Here is a 24,612-nt window from a genome sequence, read left to right on the forward strand (position 1 = left end):
TACAATTAACCCTGGGGTTTTTCTCTGGGATCTTTGTTGCCTCTCCCAGAAGATCACATCGCTGGGAGGCAGGTGGGTGGGGTGGGGTGGGGAGGGAAGAATTGTTCAGTCACCATGCTCCGGCCATCTTGGTGCAGGGTGCAGGCTGGATGGGCCAGCTGGTCTTTCCCAGCCCGCCATTTCTGTGTGTTCGTGTTCCCTGTCCGACAAGTGAAAGAGACACCTGACCAGGAATCAATTGCTAATTATCTTTTTAATTTTTTTTTTACTTTTATGTAAACATTGTTTGATAGGCACAAGATAACAAAAGCACTAATGCAACCAATGCAACAAATAAACAAAACGAGATCTCCATTCACATTATGTAGGCTGATAAATAGGGCTACGCAATTTTCTTTTACCTTAGAGAGGTAAGTTCAGGAGCAGCTCCTTTCACTTCTACTGGTAAAAAGATGCATGTCTTGAATACTTAACGCTGATGTAGTCAGTGGTCGCTGCTCAGTGATGTAGATTGGAATAAATACAGGCACTAACAGGTTAACAGAACCATGCATAAGAAATCATAATAGAGAGGAAAAGAAAATACTCGAATGGAACGTGGGGATGTACTGAAGATTGCAATACGCTCACAGAAGAAGGACTGTTCCCACGTTAAAAACAAGAAGAAGCATAATACTATGGATCTCTTGTTCACAGGGTCTTAACACTGAATGTTGGTCATAATACTGCACTGAAAAGGATATGGCACTTTCGTAGTTCAGATCACTACGTTTCAAAGAGCTTGTAGCTTGGCTGACTGCAGACGGACACAATTACTCACAGTACGACAGCGTTTGTTCACTTGCGCACCAGGGAGATCTCCTCAAAACGTTCTTTCCTCCAGCCACTAACATCAATAATAAAAAAAATTAAACGTGTAGGTTTTTTCTCTCTTTCTCTCTCTCTCTCGCTCTCTCTCTCTCTCTCTCTCCCCCTTGCTCTGGAAGCTATTGGATGAAGGGCATGCGCTCCTTGTTCCCATTGTCTCCCTCGTGATCTTCCTCTTCCTCGCCCGCTTCGCTGGTTTCTGTGCTGTCATTCGCCATCTGGAAGCAATGAATGAGGAGAGATTGATGGTTCACCCGCAGTAGTTTCGATGGGTTACGAATGAGCGCAACTACCATAATTACCCTCAAAGCCTCCTTGATTAAGTGCAACATCCCCACCGACACCTGGGAGTCCCTGGCCAAAGACCGCCCTTAGTGGTGGAAGAGCATCCGGGAGAGCGCTGAGCATCTCGAGTCTCGTCGCCGAGAGCATGCAGAAAGCAAGCGCAGGAAGCGGAAGGAGTGTGCGGCAAACCAGTCCCACCCACCCTTTCCTCCAACGACTGTCTGCCCTACCTGTGACAGAGACTGTAATTCCTGTATTGGGCTGTAGAGTCATCGGAGAACTCACTTTTAGAGTGGAAGCAAGTCTTCCTCGATTTCGAGGGACTGCCTATGATAATGATGATATGGGGGCGTATGTGTGCATATATATTTACATACCTATCAAGGTGAGAGCGGACACAGCTAAGGAATGAAGAGTGCTCCCCTTTACTAGTATTACCCAGTGTAAAAGACAGGCCAAACAGCTGCCATTTTGAGGGCTGCCCACTGAAATTTCATCATTCAAAATCATGAGGAGTCTAGACAGAGTAGATAGAAGCTGTTCCCAATGGTGGAATCTATGATTCTAAGAGTCGGGAACCAGAGGACACAGATTTAAGGTGATTGGCAGAAGATCTAAATACGACATGAGGGAAAACTGTTTTACGTAGCGAGTGGTTAGGATCTGGAATGTACTGCCTGAGAGGATGGTGGCGGCAGACTCAATCGTGGCTTTCAAAAGGTAATTGGATAAGTACCTGAAGGAAAGAAAATTGCAGGGCTACGGGGAAAGGGTGGGGGAGTGGGACTAGCTGAAGTGCTCTTGCAGAGAGCCGGCCCGGGCTCGATGGGCCGAATGGCCTCCTTCTGTGCTGTAACCATTCTATGGTTCTTTGATTCCCATTCAACCCCATTGATCCTCACTGATTCTTGAGTGGGTCCAGGCCTGAGCTCTGACCCTAGTTAGTAACCAAATATAGGTCTACCCATAATCTCTGTGTCACCACTGAGATATCAGAATGTTCAATTCTGAAAAGAAAATGTTGAGACTGGGTTAAAACATTAAAATGGTGGAAACACTTAGCAGGTCAGGCAGCATCTGTGGAGAGAGAAAGAGAGTTAACGTTTCAGGTTGGTGACCTTTTGTCAGAACTGGAAAAAGATAAGAGAAGTTTTAAGCAAGTGCAGAAGCAGGGATAGATACTTGTCCCATTACCATCTTCTTTTTGCTTTGTGCTATCATACCTTTTGTCATTTAATCTCTCCTACCTTCCACACACACACAGACCTTCCCTTTTGTTCTTTTGTCCCTTTCCCTGCCTCTCATGTTGCTTAAATGGGATGATGACAAGAGGCAAAAGTTAGTGGTAAATGGGACATGTAAAGAAAGAAAAAAAATGAGCTTGGAGAAGATGTAATGGTAACATCAGAACTGCAAGCAGAAGACTTGGGTATGGGGAGCGGGCGGGGAAGTGGAGCTGAGTCCATGATCAGATCAGCCATGATCTTATTGAATGGCGGAGCAGGCTCGAGGGGCCGTGTGGCCTACTCCTGTTCCTATTTCTTATGTTCTTAAGACTGGATGATGCAATGAATTAGAACCTGCTAGGAATCCGGGGCTGATTCCATTCCAGACTGATGGGGTTCAAAGGGTTGATTCTCCGATAGGGAACGCCCAACACAGAACAGCGTTAATCTCACAATGCCCGGTTTAATATGCATTAATTTAAATGGATTTGAGAATCAGGCACCATGGGAACATCATAGCATCATTCAGCACAGAAGGCGGCCATTCGGCCCATCGTGCCCATGCTGGCTCTTTGGTAGAGCTATCCAATTAATGCCACTCCCTTGCTTTTCTTCATAGCCCTGTCATTTTTACCCTTCAAAGTATTTATCCAATTTCCTTTCGAATGTTATTATTGAATCTGCTTCCACCGCCCTTTCAGGCAGTGCGTTCCAGATCAGGGCAACTCACTGCGTAAAAATAAAATGTTTCCGATCTCCAATCACCCTCTCCGGCCTTCCGACCCGCCTCTGTTTCCCCCTGTAGTCTTCTGACACCAATCTCCCGCCCATCCCCTCGCGGCCTACAACCCCCGCTCCGATCTCCAATCCCGCCTCCGGCCTCCATCCGTCCGACCCTCTCCAATGATCTCCAGTCATCCAACCCGCTCTGGCAATCTCCAGCCTTCCGACAGCATCACCCTCCCCAATCCCTCCCTCGCTCCTCTCTGCGGCCTGGTGCTGCAGGCCGTCCCTCCCAACAGTCAGCCAGCCTCTCCATCTGGCTGTGTGTTAAAAACAAAAGAAAATGTTGAAGTTAAATTGTCGGCATGCAGTAAATGGCCTCGTCCCTCCGTATCTATGCAACCTCCACCAGCCCTACAACCCTTTGAGATATCAGCGCTCCTCCACTTCTGGCCTCCCGCGCATCCGTGATATGAATCGCTTCACCATCGGTGGCGTGCCTTCAGCTGTGTGGGTCCCAAGCTCTAGGATTCCCTTCCTAAACCTCTCCGCCCCTCTACCTCTTTCTTCTCCTTTAAGACGCACTTTAAAACTTACATCTTTGACCAAGTGTTTGGTCGCCTATCCCAATATCGAATTATGTGGCTCATTGTCTAATTTTGTTTGATAATCGCTCGAGAGAAGCACCTTGGGACGTTTTGATACGTTAAACGGCGCTGTATAAATTCAAGTTGTTGTAAGAATAAACCTGGCATCTGGCTTTACGGGAAGCTGACTGCATCATTAAAACGTTTCTACATTTATTGCGTCATAAGTTGCTCTCAGCACCCACCAGAAAGGGCAGGCACACGCATCAGTCACAGTGCTAACATCCCAGCAGGGCTGCAGCCAATCGGGTGGCTTCGGTTATTAATAACTCTGCATCCCAAGCAGTCTGGGAAATGCCGAGCCTCCTGGTGCTCGAGAACCAATCGGGTTACCATGGCACCGGCTGCTGTTGCAAGCCGCGTCATCTCACCAGCTTTCGGCTTCTGGCTCTGCGCTGCTGTCGAAATGAACTGTAACAGGTGACGGACGGAAGCTCAGGTTTGATCGGTGAGACAATTAGCTACTGATTTTGTCCGGTTTCAATTCACTGTTGCTGTCCTGCCAGCTTCATCCGGTTTGGCCCCGCAATCAGTCAGAATTCACAGCAACAGCTTGACACAAAAAAAAACAACTTCCATCTAGAATCATAGAAGAATCGTAGGAAAATTACGACACAGGAGGCCATGCGGCCCACAGTGCCGTGCCGGTCGAAAAAGAGCTACCCGGCCTAATCCCACCTTCCAGCACTAGGTCCGTAGCCCTGTAGGTTACGGTTCTTCAAGTGCACATCCAAGTACCTTTTAAATATGATGAGGGTTTCTGCCTCTACCACTCTTTCAGGCAGTGAGTTCCAGACCCCCACCTACCCTCTGGGTGAAAAAATGTTTCCTCATCTCCCCTCTAATCCTTCCACCAATTACTTTAAATCTATGCCCCCTGGTTATTGACCCCTCTACTAAGGGAAATAGGTCCTTCCTATCCACTCGATCCGGGCCCCTCATAATTTTTTACATCTTAATTAAATCTCCTCTCAGCCTCCTCTGTTCCAAGGAAAACAACCCCAACCTATCCTCATAGCTAAAGTTTTCCAGTCCTGGCATCATCCTCGTAAATCTCCTCTCCACCCTCTCGAGTGCAATCACATCCTTCCTGTAATGTGGTGACCAGAACTGCACGCAGTACTCAAGCTGTGGCCTAACCAGTGTTTTATACAGTTGTAGCATAACTTTCCTGCTCTTGTATTCTGTACCTCGGCTAATAAAGGAAAGCATTCTGTATGCCTTTTTAACTACCTTGTCGACCTGTCCTGCTACCTTTAAGGATCTGTGGATATGCTCCAAGGTCCCTCTGTTTCTCCACAACTCTCAGTGTCCTCCCATTTATTATTGTGTATTCCCTTGCCTTGTTGCCCCTCCCCAAATGCATTACATCACACTTTTCCGGATTGAATTCCATTTGCCACTTTTCTGCCCAACTGACCAGTTCATCGATATCTTCCTGCAGTCTACAGCTTTCTTCCTCACTGTCAACCACACGTCCAATTTTTGTATCATCTGCAAATTTCTTTATCATGCCCCCTACATTTAAGTCTAAATCATTGATATATATCACAAAAAGGGTCCAAACACTGAGCCCTGTGGAACCCCACTAGAAACAGCCTTCCACTCACAAAAACTCCTCTCAACCATTACCCTTTGCTTACTGCCACTGACCCAATTTTGGATCCAATTTGCCATTCTCTGGTTCTAGTTCACCTTCTCCCATCTTAGTAGTTGCAGGATACAAAAGAACATACAAAATCGGAGCAGGAGTGGGCCATTTGTCCCTTGAGCTGCTCCGCCATTCAATAAGATCATGGCTGATCTTCTTCCTCAACTCCGCCTTCATGCACTACCCCATATTCCCTTAATTTTCAAAAATCTAGCGATCTCTTTCTTGAATATACTCAAAGACTGAGCATCCACAGCCCTCCCCCTTTGTAAAGAATTCCAAAGATTCACCACCCTCTGAGTGAAGAAATTTCTCCTCATCTCAGTCCTAAGTGGTCGACCCCTTATTCTGAGACTGTGACCCCCGGATCTAGATGCTCCAGCCAGGGGAACCATCCTTCCTGCATCCACCATGCCTTAGTGGGAATGTTGGTTCCCCTCCCTCCCACCCCCCCAGGTTTGCCAAACATTTTGGTCTTATGTTCTTAATTAATAGGTTTGATCTAATAGCCAAAATACTTTGGCCCCAATTTTCCCCCTCCCCTCCTGAAGGCTCCTATTCACGTTGGAGTGCTGTTCTGTCAACGTCACCTACCGTGGGGTACCTCACCCAGGTGGTCTGTTCTATCATGGGGGGAATTACATCCAAGCCCAATCCTGTCTTCACCCAATATCCAGACAGCACACTTTCCAGCAGGATAGCAATTCGGAGCAACAATCATGGAAGTTCCCTCATCCCCTTCCCTAACTATCTTGCCCATACAACCGCCTTAGCTGGTTTCAGCTAACCCACACAGACCAGAAGGACTTATTTGGTACAGTAGGTAGCACTCTCGCCTCGGAGGCAGAAGGTTGAGGATGGGAGTCCCACTCTGGAGACTTGAGCACATAACCCAGGCCCACATTTCAGTGCAGTGCTAAGGGAGCGCTGCACTGTCAGAGGTGCCGTCTTTCAGATGAGACGCTAAACCGAGGCCCCACCTGCCCTCTCAGGTAGACGATAAAGATCTCATGGCACTATTTCAAAGACGAGCAGGGGAGTTCTCCCCAATGTCCTGATCAATATTTATCATTCAATCATCATCACTAAAAAAAAAGATGTTCTATTCATTATCACATTGCTGTTTGTGAGCGCTTGCTGTGCGCAAACTGGTTGCTGCGTTTCCCACATCACAACAGTCATTACACCTCAAAAGTACTTCATTGGCTGTAAAGCGTTTTGGGATGTCCTGAGGTCAGGAAAGGCGCGACATGAATACAAGTCTTTCTTTCTTTCCAGATTTTGCACGGCACAGGTTAGTGCATTTACCCACGGGACTATTTAACTCTCACCTAAACTTTCAATTCATTTCTAACACTTAATTTTTGCACGCTTGGCTCTCTGTCTCTTTTATAAAAGGACGAAGGTTCGACATTAGCTGTCATTTTGATGAATTGGCTGTGAGCTAACCAAGAACTTTTCATCACTCAAATCCGCTTCTTGTTCTGTCCCCTAACCCTGTAAGTTTCTCCGTCTATAGCAAGAGCTCGTGTTTCCTCCTGCTCAGATGATTTTATTCCCTGGAGAGGGAGGGTGGGGGGGGGGGGGGGGGGCTGAAATCATCAGGGACATGAAAAGCAGCAACTCCAGTCCTCGGGGGTGGGGGCATTCTATCATTACATATGTGTCTTCTTAATGAAAAGAAAGGGGAAAACTCACCTTCACCAACTGTGAGGAGAGCTAGGCTAATCCGCACTGATATGAATTAATCATCTAAAATAGCCTTGGTTACGGTCACTTCAGGATCGGTTGGAGTGTAGACATTATTACAAAAATAATGTGAAAATATTAATCTAAGAATATGACAGCTAGGAAAGGAAATGAAAGTCTATGAAGCTGGAGGCTCCAGATAGGAATGTATGAAATGAACCCGGTGAGTGATAGGAGAAGGTGCTTTTCAAAGAAAGTAAGCTTCATGCAGGATTAAAATGGAAAGGAAATTAAATTTGTGAGCTCAAAGATCTCATACTTTGGTTGAGAGAGCGTACTGGAGAAAAAGGGGCGTGTGCGGATCGTCTGAAATAAAACCAGGATACATTGGAAATTCCTGGCATTTGGTGAGAGCAGACATGTTAAGAGTTCAGGTAGGGATTAGTAATCCAGAGGTCCGGACTAAATATCCAGAGACGTGAGTTCAAATCCCAGCACGGCAGCTGGGGAATATAAATTCAGTTAATTAAATAAATCTGGAATAAAAAGCGAGTGTCAGTATTGGTGACCATGAAACTACCGGATTGTCATAAAAACCCATCTGGTTCACTAATGTCCTTTAGTGCTCTACGCGGAGCTTCGACATGGCAAGCGAGCCCAGGTGGGCAGAGGAAACGCTTCAAGGACACCCTCAAAGCCTCCAAAGTGCAACATCCCCACCAACACCTGGGAATCCCTGGCCCACGACTGCCCAAAGTGGAGGCAGAGCATCCGGGAGGGTGTTGAGCACCTCGAGTCCCATCGCCAAAAACAAGCAGAAACCAAAGCGTAGACAGCAGAAGGAGCATGTGTCAACCCAGGCTCCCTGACCACCCTTTCCTTCAACACTGTCTGCCCCACCTGTGACAGAGACTGTAGGTCCTGCATTAGAGTCTTCAGTCAGCTGAGAACTCACTTTTTAGAGTGGAAGCAAGTCATCCTCGGCTCCGAGGGACTGCCTATGATTCTGATTAGGGAAAGAAATCTGCCGTCCTTACCTGGTCTGGCCTATATGTGACTCCAGACCCACAGCAATGTGATTGATTTTAACTGCCCTCTGAAATGGTGGCTCACCACCTCCTCAAGGGCAATTAGGAATGGGAAATAAATGCCGGCCTTGCCAGCGACGCCCACATCCCAGGAACGAATTTTTAAAAAATCCCTTATCGCTTTACATCAGAAGCATTAATCTGTCTTTTCTCTTTACTGAACACACTGGGTCGTATCATCAGCTTTCATTGAAGATTATAGGTTTGAAAAACAAAATCTTCATTTTGGGGAGTCAAAAATTAAGCAATCAAAGACGTGCTTTGACTGTGTTTACGTAAACCTTTGCATCACACAAGAACACAATGAGTTAGTGGTCTTTCATTTTTGTGAAGGATCTTAATAGCTATTAAAAAGCAATCCTTTTCCTTTTTGGAGAAGTAACATCAGTGAGAGGCACTTTCTGGTAGGTATAGAAATATAGAAAATAGGTGCAGGAGCAGGCCATTTGGCCCTTCGATCATGCAACTTCAGTAGCCCATTCCTGTCTTATCTCCATACCCCAGATCTCTTTAGCTGTAAGGGCCAAACTCCCTTTTGAATATATCCAATGAACTGGACTCAACAACTTTCTGCGGTAGAGAATTCCACAGGTTCACAATTCTCTGGATGAAAAAGTTTCTTCTCATCTCGATCCTGGATGGCTTATCCCTTATCCTTAGACTGTGACCCCTGGTTCTGGACTTCCCCAACATCGGGAACATTCTTCCTGTATCTAACCGGTCCAATCCCGTCAGAATTTTATATGCTTCTATGAGATCCCCTCTCATTCTTCTAAATTCCAGTCAATATAAACCGAGTCGATCCAGTCTTTCTTCATATGTCAGTCCTGCCATCCCGGAATCAGTCTGGTGAACCTTTGCTGCACTCCCTCAATAGCAAGAATGTCCTTACTCAGATTAGGAGACCGAAACTGCACACAATACTCAAGGTGTGGTCTCACCAAGGCCCTACACAACTGCAGTAAGACTTCCCTGCTCCTATACTCAAATCCTCTCGCTATGAAGGCCAACATGCCATTTGCTTTCTTTACTGCCTGCTTTACTTGCAGACCTACTTTCAATGACTGATGTACCATGACACACAGGTATGTAACAGTCAGAAGCAGCTCTGTTTCTGACTATGTTATATATCTACCAGAAAGTACACCCTCAAAGCCTCCTTGAAAAAATGCAACATCCCCATCGACTCTTGGGAATCCCTGGCTCAAGACCGCTCAAAGTGGAGGAGAATCATGCAAGAAGACACCGAACACCTCGAGTCTCTTCGTCGGGAGCACACGGGAGCCAAGTACAAACAGCGGAAGGAACGTTCGGCAAATCAAGCCTCCCACCCACCCGTCCCTCCAACCACCTGTGGCAGAGACTGTAGGTCACGCAGTGGTCTCATCAGTCACCTTAGAACTCATTGTAGTGTGGAAGCAAGTCATCTTTGACTCCGGGGGATTGCCTAAGAAGAAGAGAACGCTCCCTTGACTGTACCCCAACAATATACCTTGACGCCAGCCTCAGTCCTGACTGCGATGTGAAGTTTTCCAGATCACACATCCTTATGGCTTTTGTGCAGAGGACTGTCATGTATTCAACCAGCATTGTAACCCATGTATAATCTGACCTAAGTTGTACACTGAGAGAACAATGACCACTAGGTGGGAGATACTCCTAACCTGGACCTTCAGGTATAAAAGGGGAAGATCCACCCACCTTCATCACTTGAGTGCTAAGGAATAAAGGACAGGTCACAGACTGACCTTCTCTCAAGCATGGGCCTCGTGTGCATTTAGACTATATAGTAAGGATGTGTCAATGGCGACGAGAAACTGGGATTTAAACCACGTGGGCATGGCCACCAGCAGAACAGACGAGAGGTACTGTATTAAGGAATGGTTGGGACAGAGATTCAACATTGTTAAAGCAGCACACAGTTCTCCAGGCAGACAAGGGCAATCGGGCATGCCTCAGAGGGGGAGTTCGACAGAGACAATGGCAAGCTGAATGGCGATTCACGCCATTGCAAGGGACAATGCGGTCAGTAACGGGGGCATCAACACCTGTTAATGGCGCATTCAAGGACAGTCACAGGGGCAGTCAGGGACGATTGACTGGCAAGGGACCTTTTGTTTCAAACAACAGCTCATGCTGGAGGCATGGAGGCACACACTCAGCCGGAGTTTGCAGAGATGAGCAAAATACCTGCAGAAATTGCAGAAGTGAATGCTGGGGGAAATTGCTGGAAGCTGAAGTTCAGCGAGTTCATGTGGAGCACGTATACAGTTCATACACCAGGATGCCACCGATAATGATGAAAGTGCTCCTCAATGGCATCCCAGTATCAATGGAGCTAGACACGGGGGCCAGCCAGTCCCTGATGGGTATCAAACAGTTCGAAAAGTTGTGGGCGTCCAAGGTCAGGAGGCCAAAATTATCGCCGATTGACGCACAGCTACGAACTTACACAAAGCAGATCATTCCGGTGCTAGGCAGCGCCACGGTAGTTGTGACCCACAAAGATTCGGAGAATAGGTTGCCACTCTGGATTGTCCCAGGGGACGGTCCATACTACTGAGGAGGAGTTGGCTTGCTGTCATGAACTGGAAATGGGGCGATGTCAATGCAATTTCCTCTGTGGAGCGAGTATCATGCTCACAGATCCTGGACAAATTTGACTCATTATTTCAACCCGGCATCGGCACTTTCATGGGGGCCAAGGTAGTGATTCACATAAACCCAGACGCCAGGCCAGTACATCACAAGGCCAGAGCGGTGCCGTACGTGATGCGGGAAAAGATAGAATTCGAATTGGACCGCCTGCTGAGGGAAGGCATCATCTCGCCAGTCGAATTCAGTGACTGGGCAAGCCCAATCGTGCCGGTACTCAAGGCGGATGGGTTGGTCAGGATATGTGGTGATTACAAGGCCACCATCAATCGGGTGTCACTCCAAGACCAGTACCCACTACCGAGAGCGGAGGACCTCTTTGTGACACTATCCGATGGCAAACTTTTTTCAAAATTGGACCTGACCTCAGCTTACATGACCCAGGAGCTGGCGAGAAGGCGAAGAAGCTGACCACCATCACGCCACACAAGGGGTTGTTTGAGTACAACAGATGTCCGTTCGGGATTCGCTCGGCCGCCGCGATCTTCCAACGAAATATGGAAAGTCTCCTCAAGTCGATTCCAGGGACGGTGGTTTTTCAGGACGACATCCTCATTACGGGTTACGATACTGAAGAACACCTCCACAACCTGGAGGAGGTGCTACGCAGACTGGACCGGGTAGGGCTGCGACTGAAAAAGGCGAAGTGCGTCTTCCTAGCTCCAGAGGTAGAATTCCGGGGGATGAGGGTAGCAGCAGACGGGATCAGCCCTACTGCGTCCAAGACGGATGTGATCCAGAGAGCACCCAGAACCCGTAACACGACGGAGCTGCGTTCATTCCTGGGGCTCTTGAACTATTTTGGTAACTTTCTTCCCAAATTGAGCACGCTGCTAGAGCCGCTACACGTGCTCCTACGCAAAGGTCGCGAATGGGTCTGGGGGGACAGCCAGGAAAGGGCTTTTAATAGAGCACGCAATTTGTTATGTTCCAACACTCTGTTAACACTACGACCCATGTAAGAAACTTGTGTTAACGTGTGATGCGTCGTCCTATGGTGTCGGGTGTGTGTTGCAGCATGTCAATGTCAAGGGTCAGTTACAGCCGGTAGTTTATGCCTCCAGGAGTCTGTCGCAGACAGAAAGGGGTTACGGGATGGTAGAAAAGGAGGCGCTCGCATGTGTATATGCTGCAAAGAAAATGCGGCAGTACCTGTTTGGCAGGAAATTTGAGCTGGAGACAGATCACAAACCCCGAACGTCCCTTTTGGCCGACAACAAGGCCATAAATGCAAACGCATCGGCCCGCAAACAGAGGTGGGCATTTATGTCAGCCGTCTATGACTATACAATTCGGCACAGACCGGGCAACGAAAACTGCGCCGATGCACTCAGCAGGCTCCCACTAGCCACCACTGAGGGAGCTACCGAGCATGCTGCTGAGATGGTCATGGCTGTTGAAGCTTTCAGAAGCGAAGGCTCACCCGTGACAGCCTGTCAGATTAAAGTCTGGACAAATAGAGACTCGCTATTGTCTCTAGTCAAGAAATGTGTTCTGAATGGGGACTGGGCAGCCACGTACAGGGCATGCCCTGAGGAATTTAAACCATTTCACAGGTGCAGGGATGAACTCTCGATTCAGGCCGATTGCCTACTGTGGGGAAACCGTGTAGTCATGCCCCAGATGGGCAGAGAGGTGTTCATCAGAGAACTCCACAATGGGCACCCGGGCATTGTCATGATGAAGGCAATTGCCAGGTCACACGTTTGGTGGCCAGGGATAGACGCAGATCTGGAACTTTGTGTTCGCAGGTGAACGCGTGTGCCCAGCTGGGCAATGCGCCCAGGGAAGCCCTCCCTTAGCCCCTGGCCATGGCCCGCCAAGCTTTGGTCACGCATCCATTTGGACTACGCAGGTCCTTTCATGGGAAAAATATTTCTGGTTGTAGTAGACGCCTACTCCAAATGGATCGAGTGTGTCATTTTAAATTCAAGCACAGCCTCCACGGTAGAAAGTCTATGGGCAATGTTCGCCGCCCACGTCTTGGTCAGCGACAATGGCCCGTGCTTCACAAGCACTGAATTCCAGGACTTCATGGCAGGCAATGGAATTAACCATGTCAGAACGGCACCGTTCAAGCCGGCCTCAAACGGCCAGGCAGAACGAGCAGTGCAGATAATCAAACAGGGGATGATCAGAATCCAAGGGGGTTCCCTACAAACCCACTTATCACGCCTCCTGTTGGCCTATAGATCTCGACTACACTCGCTCACAGGGGTTCCACCCGCAGAGCTGCCAATGAAAAGGACGCTCAAAACCCGGCTATCCCTTATACACCCCACCATGAAAGAAATTGTCGAGAGCAGGCACCAGCCACAATATGACTACCATGACAGGAATGCGAAGGCGCGATTTATTGATGTAAATTATCCTGTTTTTGCCCTCAACTACGCTGCAGGGCCCAAATGGCTCGCAGGCACTGTGATTGCCAAAGAGGGAAATAGGATTCTGGTAGTTAAACTTGCCAATGGACAAATCTGCCGCAAACACGTGGATCAAATAAAAAGGAGGTTCAGCAACCCCATAGAAGAAGCAGAGGAAGAACACGATGTAGAGTTCACTCCACCACAGGTGACCGAACACCGGAACCAAATCACTGTGGGCAGTCCGGACAGGCCTGAGGCAGCGCAAACAGCAGACACTCAGGCCAGCGCCCAACAACCGGAGCCCCAACTCAGGCGCTCCACAAGAGAGCGTAAACCTTCAGAGAGACTCAACCTGTGATCCCAATAAGACTAGGTTTTAAGGAGTGCCTTAAAGGAGGAGGGAGAGGTGGAGGTTTAGGAAGAGAATTCCAGATCTTAGGGGTTAGGGTTAGGGTCATCGCTGCCAATGCTCACTTTATTTTGAATCCTTAGAGGAGATAGAGAAAACGAGTGAAAGAAAATAGAGAAAGAGAGAAATAAGAGAGAAAAAAGGATACTGATAGCAAAAGAAACAGAAAGTGAGAGAAAAAAAGAGATAGTCAGAATCGAGGGGGACTGCAACAAATTACGAGAAAACCTTATTACACTTGCAGAATGGGCACATAATTGGCAAATTAATTTTGACATGAATAAGAGACTTTGGTATCACACTTTGGTAAGAAAAATAGTTCACATATTATTTGGAAAATAAGAATCTAAATGGGAAAGAGGAGCTAAGGGATCTCGGAACACAAATACACAAATCACTAAAAGTAGCAACACAGGTTAACAAGTCCATAACAAAACCAAACCAAGCACTCAGGTTTATTTCTGTAGGGATAGAATTGAAAAGTAGAGAGGTTATGCTAAACCTGTATCAAACTGTGGTTAGACTACACTTGGGAGTCATCATCATCATCATCATCATCATGGGCAGTCCCTCGAAGCGAGGATGACTTGCTTCCATGCCAAAAAAGGATGAGTACACAGGTGTTTCAATGAAGGACCAAACTACATGTTGAAGGGTGGAAGATGCCTGTGCGTGGATTTTTTTAACGTGTGGTGGCTGTTGCACACCAGCCACCACATGGGCTCGACAGAGCTAGGTCTTGGTCCAGCGGCAAGGATTAACCAAGACAACTGGAGACCAGCTCTGCTGCATGGACCTAGTATGCACACATATCGCAGTGTGGGCTGGCCCGTGCTGCCCCTGGGCCCTTGGCCCTGAACTCATGCCTCCCCTGGGCCCTGATCACATCCCTCTACAGTCTCTCGCCGCTCCTGCTGTATCTTGGGAGTACTGTGTACAATTCTGGTACACAGTTGGAGAAATTCTCCAATTGGAGAAAGAAAGACTTGCATTTATATAGCGCCTTTCACGACCAGCGGATGACTCATAGTGCTTTACAGCCAATGAAGTACTTTTCAAGTATAGTAATAAAAAGGATATAGAGGCACTAGAGAGAACGCAATAAAGATTTACAAGGATGATACCAGAAATACGAGGTTATACCTATCAGGGAAGGATGAACAGGGTCTCTTTTTTTCTTGAAAAGAGGAGGTTGAGGGGTGACCTGACATGTCTTTAAAATTATGAAAGGTTTTGATAGAGTGGATACAGAGAGAGTGTTTCCACTTGTGAGGAAGAGCAAAACTAAAGACCATCAAATAAGATAGTCACCAAGAAATCCAAAGGGAATTCAGGAGAAACTTCTTTACCCAGAGAGTGGAGAGAATGTGGAACTCACTACCACAGGGAGTGGTTGAAGCAAATAGTATAGATGCATTTAAGAGGAAGCTAGATAAGCATATGAGGGAGTAGGGAATAGAGGGTTACGCTGATAGATTTAGATGAGGAAGGACGGGAGGAGGTTTGAGTGGAGCATAAACGCCAGCACGACTCTTTCGTTCTGTAATACGCTTCTTAAAACCTACCTCTTCAACCATGTTTCTGCTCATCTGCCCTAATCTGTCCTTATGCGGCTCAGTGTCAAATTTAGTTTGATAGCACTCCTGTGAAGTGGCTTGGGTTGTTTTATTACGTTAACGGCGCTATATTAATGCAAGTTGTTGTTGCTGTTGGACTGGTTGATCCGAATGGCCTGTTTCTGTGCTGCATAATCTATGTAATTCTATGTAAAAAAGAAGGAAGTAGAAGGAAGGAAGGAAGGAAGGAAGGAAGGAGGGAAGGGAGGGAGGAAGGAAGGAAAGGCACAGAGACATTTCCGCCTTGTCTAGGATTTAGGATTGCCAACTCTGGTTGGGAGTATTCCAGGCGGTTCCGTCACATGACCTCCCACCGCGAACCGCCCCGCTATTGGTTCATCCTCCAGCCACGCTATCTTCCCAGGGCCAATTGGAGAAAGAAAGACTTGCATTTATATAGCACCTTTCACGACCAGCGGATGACTCATAGTGCTTTACAGCCAATGAAGTACTTTTCAAGTGTAGTAATTGTTGTAATGTGGGAAACGCGGCAACCAATTTGCTCACAGCAAGCTCCCACAAACAGCAATGTGATAATGACCAGATAATCTGTTTTTATTATATTGATTGAGGGATAAATATTGACCGGGACACCGAGGATAACTCCCCTGCTCTTCTTCGAAATAGTGCCATGGGATCTTTTACATCCACCTGAGAGGTCAGACGGGGCCTCGGTTTAACGTCTCATCCGAAAGACTGCACTTCTGACAGCGCAGCACTCCCTCAGCACTGCACTGGAGCATTAGCTTAGATTTATGTGCTCAAGTCTCTGGAGTGGGGACTTCAACCCACAACCTTCTGACTCAAGAAGCGAGTGTGCTACCCACTGAGTCACAGCTGACACTAAAGAAAACAGGCTCTTGACTGCCCAACTGGATTTATCCTGACTCTGAGCCAATCAACCTTTTTTCACCATCTCCTATGTTTTCATAACTAACGAGTGACTCTGTTCACTGAAGTATTCCAAATATTACTGGCACATGTATATTTTGCTGCAGGCCTCATCACCTAATGAGCTTACAACGCGAGACTCAATTTTTAACAATTAGAGTGAAACTAATCATTTCTGTTAACAACTAGGCACCAACATGATCCTGGAACATGCTATTGGTTTTCCTTCTGGGTATCTGAACTTTTGTCATTTTTACTTCATGATTTCAAGGGCCAAGAATCACTTACCAGGGGAGTTGGAGTTTTCTCGACATCCAGGATAAGTTTTCCTATGTTGCCTCTGTCATGGATTCTCTGCATGGCCTCCTTCACCTGCAAACAATAGCCAGAGTCGTGAGTTCTCTCAGGAAGAGAGCCTGAATACATCCTCAGCAACAACAGGCCTACAATGAGTCTTTGTTATACGTTTCAGGTCTAAGAACATAAGAAATAGGAGCAGGAGTAGGCCATTTGGCCCCTCGAGCCTGCTCCGCCATTCAATAAGATCACGGCTGATCTGATCATGGACTCAGCTCCACTTCCCTACCCGCTCCCCATAGCCCTTTACTCCCTTATTGCTCAAAAATCTGTCTATCACCACCTTAAATATGTTCAATTACCCAGCCTCCACAGCTCTCTGGGGCAGAGAATTCCACAAATTTATAACCCTCTGAGAGAAGAAATTCTTTCTCATCTCAGTTTTAAATAGGCTGCCCCTTATTCTAAGACCATGTCCCCTAGTTTAGTTTCCTCTATGAGTGGAAATATCCTCTCTGCATCCAAAAAGGCAAATCGCACTACCTGCTCACGGTATTATATAAGAATTAGGAGCAGGAGTAGACCATTTGAGCCTGCTCCATTGAGATTTCACAGCTGCTGTGCTGGGATTTGAACTCAAATCTCTAGATTATTAGTCGAGGTCTCTAGTTTAGTAGCCCTGTGACTTAACCACTTTGCTACCACTCCACAATAACAGAGATAGCCCACATGTAATCTTGATTTCCATGCAGGTCACACTGCTACGTTATCAATTCAGAAAAATAACCCCTTGAAAGGACTTGCATTTTTATAGCACCTTTCACTCCAGTGCAGTGCTGAGGGAGCGCTGCACTGCTGGAGGTGCCGCCTTTCAGATGAGACTTTAAAACCAGGCCCCGTCTGCCCTCTCAGGTGGACATAAAAGATCCCATGGCACTATTTTGAAGAGTAGGGGAGTTATCCCGGTGTCCTGGCCAATATTTATTCCTCAATCAACATAACAAAAACTAAAACATATTATCTGGACCTTACAGACAATGAAGTATTTTTGAAGTACACTGTTGTATTGTAGGAAACACGGCAGCCAATTTGCATACAGCAAGTTCCCACAAAAAGCAATGTGATAACGACCAGATAATCTGTTTTTGTTATGTTGAATGAGGGATAAATATTGGCCAAGACACCGGGGATAACTCCCCTGCTCTTCTTTGAAATAGTGCCATGGGATCTTTTACGTCCAACTGAGAGAGCAGACAGGGCTTTGGTTTAACATCTCATCTGGAAGACGGAACCTCCAACAGTGCAGCACTCCCTCATCATCATCATAGGCAGTTCCTCAGAGTCGAGGAAGACTTACTTCCACTCTTAAAGTGAGTTCTTTGGTGGCTGAATAGTCCAATACGAGAGCCACAGATTCTGTCACAGGTGGGATAGATAGTCGTTGAGGGAAGGGGTGGGTGGGACTGGTTTGCCACACGCTCCTTCCGCTGCCTGCGCTTGATTTCTGCATGCTCTTGGCGATGAGACTCGAGGTGCTCAGCGCCCTCCCGGATGCACTTCCCCCTCTAAGGGTGGTCTTTGGCCAGCGACTCCCAGGTGACAATGGGGATGTCGCACCTTATCAGGGAGGCTTTGAGGATGTCCTTGTAACATTTCCACTGCCCACCTTTGTCTTGTTTGCCGTGAAGGAATTACGAGTAGAATGCTTGCTTTGGGAGTCTCGTGTCTGGCATGCGGACAATGTGACCTGCCCAGCGGAACTAATCAAGTGTGGTCAGTGCTTCAATGCTGGGGATGTTGGCCTGGACGAGGACACAGAAGCATAGAAACATAGAAAATAGGTGCAGGAGTAGGCCATCCGGCCCTTCGAGCCTGCACCACCATTCAATAAGATCATGGCTGATCATTCCTTCAGTACCCTGTTCCTGCTTTCTCTCCATACCCCTTGGTCCCTTTAGCCGCAAGAGCCATATCTAACTCCCACTTGAATATAATCAATGGACGCTAATGTTGGTGCGCCTGCCCTCCCAGGGGATTTGTAGGATCTTGCGGAGACATTGTTGGTGGTATTTCTCCAGCGACTTGAGATGTCTACTGTACATGGTCCATTTCTCTGAACCATACAGGAGGGCAGGTATTACATAAGAACATAAGAACATAAGAATTAGGAACAGGAGTAGGCCATCTAGCCCCTCGAGCCTGCTCCGTCATTCAAAAAGATCATGGCTGATCAGGCCGTGGACTCAGCTCCACTTACCCGCCCGCTCCCCGTAACCCTTAATTCCCTTATTGGTTAAAAATCTATCTATCTGTGACTTGAATACATTCAATGAGCTAGCCTCAACTGCTTCCTTGGGCAGAGAATTCCACAGATTCACAACCCTCTGGGAGAAGAAATTCCTTCTCAACTCGGTTTTAAATTGGCTCCCCCGTATTTTGAGGCTGTGCCCCCTAGTTCTAGTCTCGCCGACCAGTGGAAACAACCTCTCTGCCTCTATCTTGTCTATCCCTTTCATTATTTTAATTGTTTCTATAAGATCACCCCTCATCCTTCTGAACTCCAACGAGTAAAGACCCAGTCTACTCAATCTATCATCATAAGATAACCCCCTCATCTCCGGAATCAGCCTAGTGAATCGTCTCTGTACCCCCTCCAAAGCTAGTATATCCTTCCTTAAGTAAGGTGACCAAAACTGCACTCAGTACTCCAGGTGCGGCCTCACCAATACCCTGTACAGTTGCAGCAGGACCTCCCTGCTTTTGTACTCCATCCCTCTCGCAATGAAGGCCAACATTCCATTCGCCTTCCTGATTAACTGCTGTACCTGCAAACTGACTTTTTGGGATTCATGCACAAGGACCCCCAGGTCTCTCTGCACTGCAGCATGTTGTAATTTCTCCTCATTCAAATAATATTCCTTTTTACTATTTTTTTTTCCAAGGTGGATGACCTTACATTTTCTGACATTGTATTCCATCTGCCAAACCTTAGCCCATTCGCTTAAACTATCTAAATCTCTTTGCAGCCTATCTGTGTCCTCTACACAACCCGCTTTCCCACTAATCTTTGTGTCATCTGCAAATTTTGTTGCACTACACTCTGTCCCCTCTTCCAGGTCATCTATGTATATTGTAAACAGTTGTGGTCCCAGCACCAATCCCTGTGGCACACCACTAACCACCGATTTCCAACCCGAAAAGGACCCATTTATCCCGACTCTCTGCTTTCTGTTTGTTAGCCAATTCTCTATCCATGCTAATACATTTCCTCTGACTCCGTGTAACTTTATCTTCTGCAGTAACCTTTTGTGTGGCACCTTATCGAATGCCTTTTGGAAATCCAAATACACCACATCCATCGGTACACCTCTATCCACCATGCTCATTATATCCTCAAAGAATTCCAGTAAATTAGTTAAACATGATTTCCCTTTCATGAATCCATGTTGCGTCTGCTTGATTGCACTATTCCTATCTAGATGTCCCGCTATTTCTTCCCTAATGATAGCTTCAAGCATTTTCCCCACTACAGATGTTAAACTAACCGGCCTAGTTACCTGCCTTTTGTCTGCCCCCTTTTTTAAACAGAGGCATTACATTAGCTGCTTTCCAATCCGATGGTACCTCCCCAGAGTCCAGAGAATTTTGGTAGATTATAACGAATGCATCTGCTATAACTTCTGCCATCTCTTTTAATACCCTGGGATGCATTTCATCAGGACCAGGGGACTTGTCTACCTTGAGTCCCATTAGCCTGTCCGGCACTACCCGCCTAGTGATAGTGATTATCTCAAGGTCCTCCCTTCCCACATTCCCGTGACCAGCAATTTTTGGCATGGTTTTTGTGTCTTCCACTGTGAAGACCGAAGCAAAATAATTGTTTAAGGTCTCAGCCATTTCCACATTTCCCATTATTAAATCCCCCTTCTCATCTTCCAAGGGACCAACATTTACTTTAGTCATTTTTTTCCGTTTTATGTATCGGTAAAAGCTTTTACTATCTGTTTTTATGTTTTGCACAAGTTTACTTTCATAATCTATCTTTCCTTTCTTTATTGCTTTCTTAGTCATTCTTTGCTGTCGTTTAACATTTTCCCAATCTTCTAGTTTCCCACTAACCTTGGTCATCTTATATGCATTTGTTTTTAATTTGATACTCTCCTTTATTTCCTTGGTTATCCACGGCTGGTTATCCCTTCTCTTATCGCCCTTCTTTTTCACTGGAATATATTTTTGTTGAGAACTATGAAAGAGCTCCTTAAAAGTCCTCCAATGTTCCTCAATTGTGCCACCGTTTAGTCTGTGTTCCCAGTCTATTTTAGCCAACTCTGCCCTCATCCCACTGTAGTCCCCTTTGTTTAAGCATAGTACTCTCGTTTGAGACACTACTTCCTCACCCTTAATCTGTATTACAAATTCAACCATACTGTGATCACTCATTCCGAGAGGATATTTTACGAGGAGATTGTTTATTATTCCTGTCTCATTACACAGGACCAGATCTAAGATAGCTTGCTCCCTTGTAGGTTCTGTAACATACTATTCTAAGAAACAATCCCGTAAGCATTCTATTAATTCCTCCTCAAGGCTACCCCGTGCGATTTGATTTGACCAATCGATAGGTAGGTTAAAATCCCCCATGATTATTGCCGTTCCTTTTTCACATGCCTCCATTATTCCCTTGATTACTGTCCGCCCCACCGTGAAGTTATTATTTGGGGGCCTATAAACTACACCCACCAGTGACTTTTTCCCCTTGCTATCTCTAATCTCCACCCACAATGATTCAACATTTTGTTCATTAGAGCCAATATCGTCTCTCACAACTGCCCTGATATCATCCTTTATTAACAGAGCTACCCCACCTCCTTTCCCTTCAAGTCTATCTTTCCGAATTGTCAGATACCCTGTATGTTTAATTCCCAGTCTTGGCCACCCTGCAACCATGTTTCAGTAATGGCCACCAAATCATACCCATTTGTAATGATTTGTGCTGTCAACTCATTTACTTTGTTTCGAATGCTGCGTGCGTTTAGGTGGAGTGTTTTAATACTCGTTTTTAAACCATGATTTTTAGTTTTGACCCCTCCTGCAGCCCTTTATTCATACATATTGTCCCTTCCTATCACCTTGTGGTTTACACTTACCCCAGTGCTACTCTGCTCTGTTGCCTCCTGCCTTTTGCGTTCTTTCTTGGAGTTATGTTCATCTGAGCTCTCACCCACTCTAACTAGCTCAGAGCCCTCTCCTGGGTTCCCATCCCCCTGCCAAGCTAGTTTAAAGCGCTCCCAACCGCACTATCAAAACCACCCGCGAGAACATTGGTCCCGTCTCTGTTGAGGTGTAACCTGTCCGACTTGTACAGGTCCCACCTACCCCAGAAGCGGTCCCAATTGTTCAGGAAACTAAAGCCCTCCCTCCTACACCAATGCCCCAGACACATATTTATCTGACTAGCCTTCCTATTTCTACCCTCACTAGTACGCGGCACTGGCAGTAATCCTGAGATTTCCACCTTTGAGGTCCTGGCTTTCAAACTTACTCCTTGCTCCCTAAACTCAGCTGTCAGGACCTCACCCCTCTTTCTACCTATGTCGCTGGTACCAATGTGGACCACAACCACTGGCTGTTCCCCTTCTCTCCCCAGAATCCCCTGCAGTTTCTACAGCCCTGTAGACCATGGGCTTGGTGGCAGTTTTGAGGGCCTGGTCTTCGAACATTCTTTTCCTCAGGCTGCACTGGCGCAATTGCTCAGCACTGCACTGGAGTGTCAGCCTAGATTTTGTGCACATCTCTGGAGAGGGACTCTTACCCCACCACCTTCTGACCCAGAGGCAGGTGTGCTACCCATTGAGCCACAGCTGACACGTGTGTGTGAACCCGTTGGGATTTTATGGCAATCCAACTTTTACTGACCACAGGGGCTGGAATTTCGGTCTTCTGCCATCCCTGTTAGCGCCCCGGAGGAGGGGCAGCAATGACAGCGGTAAGTATTGCCGGGCAGGCAGCCAGCTTCCGTCGCCCCCACCGGAACATTCGGTGCCAGTTTCGACGGGGCGCGGAGCATTACTGCCCGGGAGAGGCAAGCTGGTGTGTAATGCCCTGGTTGTGACACCGGCTCGATGTTTGGCTGCTGCCCGACCCGTAGCGCTCCGTCGAGCGCCCTGCTGGGATCGCCTGTGAAAGCGGGCGGTCTGAGCTGTAACGTCCGCAGTGAGGTCAGTAATGTCGGCCTCAGATTCGTGCCGTTGTTTTTTTTATTTTGCGATTTATATTGTGGTGACGTGAGTTATGTATTGGGAAAGTTTTTGGTGGGTTTTCTTCAGGTTTTTCCCCCCGCCCCAGGCCTCTCTTAGGGCCCAAGTTTCCACATGATTTGCGCCTGATTTTTAGGAGCAACTGGTGGAGAACGGTCTATCTTAGAAATAGCAATTCTCCACATTTTTTTTTTTGCAGTTCTAGTCAGGTAGAACAGTTCTACTTTGGAACAGAATTTTTTCTTCAAAAGGGGGCGTGTCCGGCCACTGACGCCTGATTTCAAAGTTTCCACAGTGAAAACGTACTCCAAACTGAAGTAGAATGGAGCCAGTGAAGATTTTTGTACAACTGAAAAAACCTGTTCTACACATTAAAAAATCAGGCGCAGGTTACAAATTAGGCGTCCAGAACAAGGTGGGGGGGAGGGGGGGAGGAAGGGAACTCATTAAATTCTACAATCAATCCTTATTTATACTTCTACAAATATTATACAAATAAATCCAACCTGAATAAACATTTATAAGCAAAGAAAAGATAAAATAAACCATCTTCCTACCTGTGTGAAAGTGCTTCAGGCAGGCCTTTCGGGACCGAAGGCTGAACGGGCCGGGCCCGAGACTTCGGGCAGGGCCCGTCCCCAGCACCAGATTTACAGGTAGGTGGCGTTGGGTTGGGTCGAGTCGGGGAGGTTCGGTTCGGTTAGGTTCGGTTCAGGTCGGGGGGGGGGGGGGGGGGCGGGGGAGAGGGAGAGAGAGAGAGGGAGAGGGGGAGAGAGAGAGAGAGGGAGGGGGTGAGAGAGAGACAGAGAGGGAGGGGGAGAGAGAGAGAGAGGGGGGGGGAGGGAGAGAGAGAGGGAGTGGGGAAGGGGGGCAGGGAGGGGGAGGGGGGGAGGGAGAGAGGGAGGGGGGGAGAGAGAGAGAGGGGGAGGGAGAGAGAGAGAGGTGGGGGAGAGAGAGAGGGAGTGGGGGGGGGAGAGAGAGGGGGGGGGGGGGAACGAGAGAGATGAGAGGTGGGGGGGTGGTCAGGTCGGATCCAGTCCGGGAGCGGGAGTCGGGTCCAGTGGGGGGGTGGGGGGGGGGGGTCGGGTCGGGTCCAGTCGGAGGGGGCGGGGAGTGGGAACAGGAGCGCGGGTCGGGTCGGGTCAGTCGGGGGAGGGGGGTGTGGAGCGGGTGTCGGGTCTGGTCCGGAGGCAGGGCGGGGGGGGAGCGGGTGTCGGGTCTGGTCGGGGGGGGGGGGGGGGGGGAAGCGGGTGTCGGGTCTGGTCGGGGGCGCGGGGGGGGCGGGGGGGAAGCAGGAGCTGGCCGTGGGAGGAGCCTTCTTCACGCAGCCCCAGTGAGGCCATTGGGTCAGGGCTAGGGACTGCGTGCTTCGGGCCCCTCCCACACAGTTCGGCGCCTGGAGCTACTGCACTTGCGTGCTCACTGTAGCGCGCATGTGCAGAGGTCCCGGCACTGTTTTCAGTGCAGGAACCTGGCTCCGCCCCCCCCACAGCTCGTGCTGGCTGCGCCGAGGGCCAGAGGACCTGCAGGTAGGTGGAGAATACCGAGGATTTTTTTAGGCGCACTTTGTGGCGCGAAAAACTGGCGTCCTGGTCGGGACTGCGCCTTTCCAGGCGCGTGTGGAAACTTGGGCCCTTAGAGTGCTCCGAGACCGGCTGTTTAGCTCGGGATTTTCAGTCGCTCTGCCGGCCTAGCACCCTGAGAGAGGTGTGCAATGCTTTCCCTTAGCGCTCCGCCCCACACTCAGGGCCCAGCTGATGAATTTTGCTGACTGAGACGCAAACTGTTCCCGGGCGCAAACTTTACCGCCCCACCGCCATTACCGCCCCGAAATCAGCAAAACCAAAAATCCAGCCCCAGGTCTTTATTTCCAGATTTATATTTTTAACTGTGTTCAAATTCTCAAACTGCCATGAGAGGACTGGCGAAGGGACGATGACAGCCC

General features: G+C 47.9%; 1 protein-coding gene across 2 annotated transcripts in view; it reads right to left on the minus strand.

Annotated features, from left to right (window-relative positions):
- Positions 1 to 274: 274 nt before the first annotated feature.
- Positions 275 to 24,612, minus strand: part of vat1l (vesicle amine transport 1-like) — a 226,629-nt gene continuing 202,291 nt past the window's right edge. For both annotated transcript variants that reach the window (XM_070897034.1, XM_070897033.1), the window contains exons 8-9: positions 16,402 to 16,485; positions 275 to 1,085 (exon numbers count right to left, since the gene is read on the minus strand). In XM_070897034.1, the coding sequence (XP_070753135.1) occupies positions 987 to 1,085; positions 16,402 to 16,485 (183 nt within the window). In that variant the 3' untranslated portion in view covers positions 275 to 986. The remainder of the gene's footprint in view (positions 1,086 to 16,401; positions 16,486 to 24,612) is intronic.

The sequence above is a fragment of the Pristiophorus japonicus genome, chromosome 13 (genome assembly GCF_044704955.1).
Source record: "Pristiophorus japonicus isolate sPriJap1 chromosome 13, sPriJap1.hap1, whole genome shotgun sequence".
In the NCBI taxonomy this organism is placed as follows: Eukaryota; Metazoa; Chordata; class Chondrichthyes; family Pristiophoridae; genus Pristiophorus; species Pristiophorus japonicus.